Below are 9931 nucleotides of genomic sequence, written 5' to 3' on the forward strand. Positions count from 1 at the left end.
GTCCTTGTATGATGCATTGATGAGTGTTGTATATTAAATACAAAACATGATGACAAATTGATGTGATTGGACTTTTTATTATTGAACTTTCATTTATTTAAGTTTTGAGTTTGTGATGCCGATGTACATTTGTATTGATAAGACAAAACATCTCAGAATTTATCACACATAATTTATCACACTTGGGAAACTTTATGCTTCTTTGGGGCATAATGTTTCTCGTAAAAGTCTTTCCACCTCTTTTCTGTTAACCAGCTTTTTGGCTTTTCCTTGGAACTGTCCATTCTTGCACACTCCCTTGGCTTCCAGTAGTTCTCCAACTCTGGAAGATTAAACAATGACGTTCACAAATACAATGTGGAATTTGATGTGACATGTTATCATGCAGATTATGGACTTGTCTGATCACCAGCATAAGCCATTACACACAGTGTGATTGTCAAACCGTGTGAATCAATTACAGTTGAAAGGTACATGTACAAGTCTTTGGAAACAGAGCTTCTACTTTCAATCAAACAGTTGAATTTGACAATTTGCTCTGTGTAAATCGCTTAACTGTTATACCGAGCCATCAACTGCATTACTGTGGACTTTGATTAGGATACAACTTTGTGACATTATCCACAAGACCTCAGGATCACTGACGTGGGCTGTTTCTAAGGACTAACAGAAAGTTCTTGCCTTGGCATCTCTCATGGGGATGATAAATAAAATCATATCAGTTTGGTCAGACATCACATGAAAAACTGTTATAAGGAATAGTCCCATACTGACATATCAAGAATTTTCAAGTGATGCCAGCCAGTTTCGTGGATGGAGGAAAATGGAGTAAACCACTGCCATTTGGTAGCTACCTGACATACCTCCTGGATTTAAACATGCTGTTTCAACGGTCAGATAGCTGTAGCAAGCCAGAGAAAATGAGAAAAACATTCACCTATTGCTCTTCCATATACATCTTACTGCGATAACCTGTAGGTAACATTCATGGGTTTTTGTTGTTGTTGTTGTTAGTTGGTTATCAATTGCTTTCTTATATATGGTATGTGAACATGAGGTGTAATTTGTGCCTGTGAAACCCTTGAAAACAGGAGATAGGTAAATTAATGTAAACAAATATTGGCAAACATCTTTCACAAGGAATATGATGCAGTAGGATTTTTAAAGTACCTTTAACAAAAAAATTTAAAGAGTCCAAACTCGAAACTCGACTACTGAGTTAAGCACATGTACACAAAACACTGTGCATGTAATTGTTTGTTAACTTCAAAGGATTACCTTTTTGACACCCTAGTCAAGATTTCATCTTTTGCTGCCAGTAAGAAAAGCCCTGCACCTTTCTCTTCACCAACAGTTAAGAACACAACCAGATCCTGCAAGGAATTATTTGCAGACAGCCTTGTTCAGCGAAAAACAAAAAAAATTTGACGTGTAAAGTACAAAAAAATTTGGAATTAGATACAAAAGTTAAGCCTTGCATACACATGCATGTCTTAAGCAGTGCCTGATGGATAAGGTTCAGCTTAATTTACAATAGAAAATAAGGCGAGATCACAATAAAGAAATAATTTGAAATTTGAAATGATTTCAGACATCTTTGAAATTCATCTCTATAAATATTACCATAAATCTTGTTTAAATATTCACGGTTAAATGACAGAGATAAAGTCTTACCTCATTTGCCAATTCATTAGAAATAATGTTCATGAATTCATTGTCTCCATCTTTCCTGAAATCATCACAGATCATTTTCACAACATACCATCATAGTTCAGTGAGAGCAGAAAAAGTCTTCATAACTGCCACAGACCTACATGTAATGCCACTGTCATAACTAATGTTTTTATATGTGCTTCTCGTACTAAAAGGGAAAAGTGGTTGTACATGAAACAAGGGCTAACAGACAGCTTGATATTTCGATAAAACCTTACATCCTCAGCATTCAATGTAACTGTAGTTTTTCTATTTAGATGCTTATATGTAATGCAGTTTGAAGCTGAGATTAGAAGAAGGCTACATGAGTTAATATTTCAACTTAGTCCTGTATGACATAGAATTTCAGAGACAATTAACTGATCAATACACCAGTAGTGTCCAAGCCCACCAAACTTTTTTCCATTCAAACCTGTCCACTTGACAAGATAACTTGTCAGGTACATGTAAATAAGATGGCAGCATCAACCAATGTTAACTATTCTAATTCGCTGATGTAGTATGTAGTGATGCAATTCTGGCCAGTCAGATTATTTGATTTAACAGCAGATAAGTCAGTTAAAGTCACCTGAGGCAGAAGCAAATACCTGTGCAAACAAAACACTGGGTCCTTCTCAGAATGTTGTTTCACCTGCATGGCCTCCATGCCTGCAATCTCTCTCAGAAGACCAGTCGCAGTCTGAAAAGGTGCCAGACAAAATTAATGCTTGAGATTACATAATCTAATGTGAAGTGAGTAGACCTGTTATAAATTAGGCAACCATAATGCATGAGCAAATGTTTATGTATACTGTATTCTTTAACATACAAAAACAAAACAATACGGTATTTTTGTGCTAGTTTTAGGGACAATTTCACGCAATCTAATCAAACAGTTCAGCTGAGTTACAGTATCAGTACTGCCAACCAATCAATTTACATTTCATTAGACTGCAGTTTTTAAAGGGAAATTCCCCAAAACTCTCCACATTTGAAAGTGAATAAAATGCCTAAAATAGTCACCCCCATCGTGAGGATATGGTACTGCTAATCTGGGTTAGACAGCAAGTTAGCCTAGCCGGATGCATACAATGCTGATAGATAGATTTAGGTATGCTCTGATCTTAATTGTATGACCTTCAAATGTATGACACAATCACGGGCAGCAGAAGACTGTTCAATTATGTGGTCAACAGGAGAAATATACAGTATATACAGTGACACAAGTTTTGTGTAACCGGTCATAACTTTTGTGTAATTGTATTTTTAAAGTGAAGTTATGTACACAGAGTACCTTTTGTGTCTGTTTGTAAGACTTTACAAGTTTCTCAGCCAACTCAGCATGCTGTTCAGGTGGACCACTGAAACATCAGAAACCACTGTGTCCATATCGCAGTATTGAAAACCATGATATTCTGAATTCTACTCAATACACCATACCTTAGAAATGAAACAGAAAATCTCACAGCATGCTGGCTTTGGTGGAATACACGTATTTGAAAAAAATATGCAAGAAGTAAGGACTAGAGCAGAAACAAAAAGTCACAGTCAGAAACATAAGTAAACATCCATCTGAAGCAGATCTGAGTTTGATTTTATGCTGGTACTTGAAGTGTACGTCTAAATTTTAAACCTTGTTAAAAACATGTTTGTTTAGCTACAAAATTCATACTTCTAATATGTTTATATGAGGTTATTGATATATACTGATTATTAAGCTCATCTGCTGTTAAGTTTAACAAGTTTTAAATTTGGGGAATGAATGTCTAGTACTGATCCATGAAACATCTTTTCAAACTTGAATTATTTTCTGTAGCTCTCATGATATGAGTGCAAATATTGTTTTCATGTAATAAATTCAACATAAGACATAACAGTCAAGTATTCTGTCATGATATATACTACCATGAGGAATATGAAGTATGGAGTGAAAGACCATGAACACTGTACAGAAAAACAGTTTGATTATTTGTTGGTTTTTTTTCAGAATTTTTTTTCAAACTAGTAAAATGAAATTGAAATTTTAAATATTAAAAATTAAATTCATTAAATACTTAAAAAGACAAAAAATTTCTGTAAATATATAGGTGGAAATATATATCACACATATATAAAGTGCAAATTCAGAGTTGTCCAAGTTCAGTCTTTTGTGAATATTTTTGTGTATGAGGCAATTCATGCGCATGTACAATTTATGTACACAGGAATATGTACAAACAAATAATGACAACTTGTTAGGACAAGACAATGTAGTACAAGTACATGCATAATTATTTGAGCAGGTCTGCAGTGGTATTGTGGTTACAAGAACTTGCCTTACAATTAAAAGGGTGTAAGAGGTGTAGGTTCAATTCTGGCCTTTAACAGGTAATTTGCAGATTCACTGTTTGTGGGTCCTTAGTGACAGTAAGCATTTGATGACACCTGCAGGCTTCACACAGTCTAATCTTTGTTCAACACCACTTGTCTTCAATCAATATACTTTGCATATTTGAAGGTCAGATTTAAACATGTGGCAATGTTCATCAGTAACTTGCCAAAGGTCGATACTTTACCCAGTGCACTCCAGTTTCGTCCACCCATGATCCTGACCTCCATTGTATATGTGAAAAATGTCTGAGTGACACTCAGCAACAATGAAATAAGTAAATAAATGAATAATTATTTGATGTACATGTAGTAAAAGGCAAGGGGGTTCATGATTCTCATTCCTTGCAGACCATGTCCGCCATATCAATAGGGAATGCTCATTCAGTTCGAAAAATACTCTACCTTAGAATTTGTGTCAGGGATTTCTCTGTATCATAACACCGTCCCAAATAAGACAGGATGCGATTCCCAACCAAGAAATACAGGTTTGTCTTATTCTTTTTGCCTTTTTCAAGAGACAAGAGCTTCACTGACTGAAAATAGGCATATAAAATAAGCATTTATACACCTGTATACGCAATCAATACTGACCAAATGTCAATAAGAAGAAATACTGTGTAAATCTTGTTCAGGTGTAAATGCAATGGGATTATGTTATAATTTCTCTCATTGAAACAAATATATTCTAGCTGAATGCATGTAATGACTCCTGCAATTGTCTTTCAAAATATTCAAAACCAGTGAGAAGTACATAACAAAATTTATAAGCATAAGTGACTCATGTTGCCTGATTCGGAGAGTTCTACCGACCGTAGGTATTTTAGGTTTGTTTTGAAAATAGGATAACATCCTGCTAGGCAAGTTTCAGCTTCAAAAATAATATTATATGATCTATATTTGCCACTATAGATGCACTTTATGGGTTGAATTGTTAAATCAAATACATTACATGAAAATAGGATGGCAGACATATTGCAGTAGTTTCTTATTCCCACTGAAATCCTGCATGACTCAACCATCAGCAACATTAAAATTACAAAGTTACAAAAAAGGCGTGACTATATGTGTTCCCATAGAAGATGGCCTGTTTCGTACACCTAGTCCAAGATGCATCTGGCCTAGCTGTCAATAACAACAGACACCACATTGTAAACTTACCTGCAGATGACTCAGATTGCAGACATGTGTCCCACAGCAGAGTGCCGAGTCCACCCCATCAATAGTCAAAACTCTCACAGCCCCCACATGGTCATCTGGTAAGCCCAATCCCCTGTACTTCACACAGACAAAAAGGAAACGTAAGACATTGACAACTGCTGAATTTGAACTTTACTACTGTAGTATATTTATTTATTTGATCGGTGTTTTATGCTGTACTCGAGAGTATTTCACTTATACATACAACAAGAAAGGAAACAAGCACGTGCTGGACTTGATCTCACAGCCAGCACATTGGTGACAGGCTCGTGAGTCATTGCGCTGTGCAATTTAAACATACGACTACAAAGTACAAAAGCAAACAGGACAATTATACATCAATTACCTGTGTACATATACGACAATAAATCATGTTCATTTTTCACCTGCTATGACCGACCCGATAAGGAGTAACGTTTTCCTTATTGTTCTGCTGCTTCGTTTCCTTCAATCATAATACTGACCTCTATCCTGTGCTAAGTGAAATATAACTGAGTATGCTGTAAAGACAACAATTAATCCAACAAATCAATAAAAAAGCAAAAAAAGTGTGAATTGAATCAACCTGTTTCAGCTCTGGGTCATTTTTGTCTGGGTACAGTTTTGGGTGGACGGAGAGCGAGGATCGGATTTTAGCATTAACTTCATCTTCTGCTTCCTTCATCTGGTCCAAACTCATGTCTGGAGTGTCCAGCTCAATGAAACTGATCTTCTCTCGGCCAGCTAAATTCCTGAGAAAAATTAACAGAAGAAGACTGGATTGTAAAGTGTGTACACTGTAATATAAACGATGCACAAGAAAAGAATTAAGGGGAATAACTCTTATAGAGCACTACTTTACTGCATGGCTATACCAGTGGAATTTCATTGGAAAATATTACATGTATTTGGACTACTATGATCATCATGCAACAGTCAGGCAGGCACACATTCCTGTACATCTCTTGCTATGAATTTTACCAACAAATGTCACAAATGAAGTTCTTTTGTGCTTAAAAAATGGGTACATGCGCTGTCCTCCGAGATTACAATTTAGAACTGGTTTGCCATATGTTTTAATCTTATCAACCAATATAATCAGGTGTAAAGACACGTATGGATTGAATGTGGCTTTTCACCAATGAAATGTCAGGGTTAGGTTAGGTTATAAACACATTTTGTTAGGGTATTAGAAGGGAGTAAAAGGCTAATTACAGTGGAGTCAATATAGCAGCTCTTTTATACCTTACACCTTTCTGTCTTACCAGGAAGTTGTCTTGAATCCAAATAAAGAATGTATTACTGCAGTTATCAGGTGCTGCCCTGAATAAGAAAAACAGCAGACTGCTTAAAAACAACTCAGCTCACCATTTCAAAAAGCCCCCCCACCCTCCTTTATCTCACCCCCTTCCAAAAAAAGACATGTTTAAAGTGAATAAAAAGTCAGCCAATAAGGCTGAATTAATTAATAAAGTAGTAATCCAGAAATGTTCAAAAAATATTCAAAAAATTCTACGCCGCTTATCTAAAAAATAAATAGCAAACAATAGTCTGTACCCAGTCACTCAACTAGTGATGCCATTTTGCCATGTACTACAAGTTTCTGACCTCTGACCCACCTGTATGTTGCTGCATGTGGTCAAAGCGGCGCGTCCAGTCCACCTGCAGTTCCACATCCTGTCCAGGCTCCAGAGGACTCCTCACAAAGTGAAGCGCCTCAGCACCCCGCCTCACCACACGTAACACTTCAACGCCATTGATCTGGGTGGGTGTGGGTGGGGGATAATGAAGAGCAATTACTTAAGTACCCTTTTCTCACATTTTGATCACTTAACAGGGGCTCTCTTTCAAACAATGTTTAAGCCTGTGTTATTTATTGTTACACAACAAAATCTCACTTGCAAAAACATACTGGATTTGTCTCATTGCAAAAAATTTAACTTTTATTACTTAACAAATAAATATCTGCTTAAAGTACCGACTGAGTTTCAAAGTGCACGTATATGACAATATTATCAACATGATTATCAGAATTCATTACCAAGCGTATGTATCACACCCATGTACCTTTAACAACAAAGACTAGTTAAATTTCTGTCAATCCGCATGCACCCACTTTCTTTTATTTCCAACATTTGATGCTTTGTATAAATGTAAAACTGACAAATTGTGTCCACAAATGTTAATTAGTAGCAATCAACTGCTCCAAGTTTACTCACTGTGCCTCTGTCATCTGGCTGTAAGTAAAAGTAACACATGAAACATGATAAAAGATTTTACTCATGAAAACAAAACATTTCTAACTACAGTTGTATTACCTGACAACATGCAATTAGGTGTACTTCTTAGACTTTAATCTTCAGCTGAATAGGGTAACTATATATATGCTTTCACAAAATGTATGTAGGCCTACAGGTATAATCATGATACTACCATATCATTACAGATTGACTCCAAGTTGTCCAACATCTCCAATTGTTTTGTACATGTATGTGCAGTTTTAATTTTTGTCCCGGGATCAATTAACTTGGGTTGTGTCATACCAAAGGCTTTAAAAGTGGTATTTGCTGCTGCCTCACTTGGCATTGAGCATTGAGAGGTAAGAGCAACAAAACGGGACTGATTGGCCCGGCGTCAGTATAAAGTGACTGGGTGGGGTGTCATGTCTGGTGTCTTCATAATGATACTTCAGTGGTGGCAGCACTTTGGCAACCTGCCGCAAGAAAACACACATCTAATGAGTCTCCAAATGATGTAAAAATTGTTAACTACATACATATACATACAGCAGAAAGTACATTCATACATGCTCTAATTCTTCAACCTTTCAAATGCCTTTGCAACAGTATTTTGAAACATTCTGAGGGAACTATGGGGTGTAGAGAAATAATTTCCACTGTTTCATGAAGCTTGCATCTTTTAATGACATGAACATTTTTCATTTTTAGAGTCATTTTCATAATGATTGTATGCATAAATTTCACTGAAGGAAGTGTTTTAGTGGTTGAATATTTACACTATATTATTTTAATAAACTTATGACATCATTACCTGTCCGCCACCCTCTGGAAACAGAATGGTATCTTCCAGAACTACTTCAAATCCATCCAATGTTTCCTTTTTCCCATTAACTGTCAGTTTAACTTTTGCTGGCAAACAAGTCTTCACACAGGTTTGAAACTGAAAGATATAACTTACCAGGAAAGAAATAGCCAAATAACTGGGAATTTTTTTAAACGTATGTGATGGGTGTCTAAAGAAAGCCTCAAGAATTTCACTTTCATTCCTACGAAGGCATTTGATCATGCATGTCAGGTGAAGTTAAAAATAATTAATCAATGGTGATCGAGGGAAATCCAGGCTGACTACGGACACATGATGAGTGGGTCAGGAATTGCATAGCCAAAGTCTCAGGTTGTGTTGGCTACATACTTCTATAGGCCTATGTGTTATGCAAAGTCAAAGTAGACCGTTAGGCCTACCTAAACTTTCACCCAGGAGTAAGTTGCACATTTTACCTGATTATATATGAGAGTCCCATTTATCTTTTAAATGTGTTTTGGGGATTGATCCTACTGTGAAAATGTAACTTTCAGTACCAACGGAAATATTTGATGAAAGAATTTGCTTCTAAAAATTCAATTTTTTGTGAGAAGCTTTAAGTCATGTAACACTCTCACATACTACAATAACAGGAACAAGGACCAGACAGAGAAAAGCAGGCATACAAAAAGAAATTTCCATACAAATTTATACATACATGTACTGTATACATCACCTTGTTACATATGGTCAGTTGAATAAAGCAAGCTAATACAGATACAATGTAACCATATGTTTGCTTTGAAATCTGAATTTTTAGCTAAATCATAGCTAAGCATAGCATTGGTCAGTAAATAAAATGAAGGCAGACTTATCAACTACAGGTCTCCTGTGAAAGAGGCACATAAGACCAATCTTCAGCAAATGGCCGGGATTTAGAAAATGATACAGAAATTCGGCAGAATTAATGTCATTAAAGGAGTCATTTACACAAAAGATGGGGAAAAGAAACAGCAAAGAAAAAAAATTACAAGAAATAAAATGGATTAAGTTTTGTTTATAACAAATTTATGCGAAGATATTTAATTACTTTGGCCAATTTGAATTTCTTCAATTTCTTTGACTGTGTATGCATGGTCATCCGGACAAACAAACAGATCAACATGCTACACCCATATTATACACTGTCCAGCAAGATTTAATCATGGCTTAGATCATGCTTTCTCCAACTCAGTCAGCACAGTGGTTTAATTAGATCAATTATTCTTTTATGATGACAAGAAAACAAACAACCCGTCTTCCCATGAGCTAACTCTTTCAATTTAAAGGAACAAAATATTACTGCTTGGATTAAGAAAGCGAAACCCCTATTCTAGAGCCCCTTGACTTAACATGACCTGAACCAGGGCAGTTCGTAGAGAAGTGTTTATTCGTTGATCTTACTTCTTTAAGATAGCTGTTTCGCTGACAAGAAAAACTCATAATGATTCCTTGTTGAAAAGAGCAGGAATATGAATCGCTACCATTCAATGACTTAATAAAAAATGAGCTCAATAACTGGCGCTCTCATTCTATGTTTCCGTGTTTGCAGCGATCTAATGGCGGTGCATTGTGGGTAGTAATACGCATGCGTCAGAGTATGCAGCCATTT

General features: G+C 36.0%; 1 protein-coding gene across 1 annotated transcript; it reads right to left on the reverse strand.

Annotated features, from left to right (window-relative positions):
• Nucleotides 1-156: 156 nt before the first annotated feature.
• Nucleotides 157-9864, reverse strand: LOC135461942 (alanyl-tRNA editing protein Aarsd1-like). The gene is made up of 13 exons (XM_064739234.1): nucleotides 9724-9864; nucleotides 8290-8418; nucleotides 7458-7475; nucleotides 6858-6999; nucleotides 6504-6561; nucleotides 5825-5990; nucleotides 5221-5337; nucleotides 4465-4595; nucleotides 2987-3053; nucleotides 2301-2392; nucleotides 1675-1729; nucleotides 1279-1373; nucleotides 157-322 (listed from the first exon to the last, which is right to left on the reverse strand). The coding sequence occupies exons 1-13, from the start codon at nucleotides 9760-9762 to the stop codon at nucleotides 193-195; spliced, it is 1239 nt and encodes a 412-aa protein (XP_064595304.1). The 5' UTR covers nucleotides 9763-9864; the 3' UTR covers nucleotides 157-192.
• Between the last annotated feature and the right edge of the window lie 67 nt (nucleotides 9865-9931).

Source organism: Liolophura sinensis, chromosome 1 (genome assembly GCF_032854445.1).
Source record: "Liolophura sinensis isolate JHLJ2023 chromosome 1, CUHK_Ljap_v2, whole genome shotgun sequence".
In the NCBI taxonomy this organism is placed as follows: Eukaryota; Metazoa; Mollusca; class Polyplacophora; order Chitonida; family Chitonidae; genus Liolophura; species Liolophura sinensis.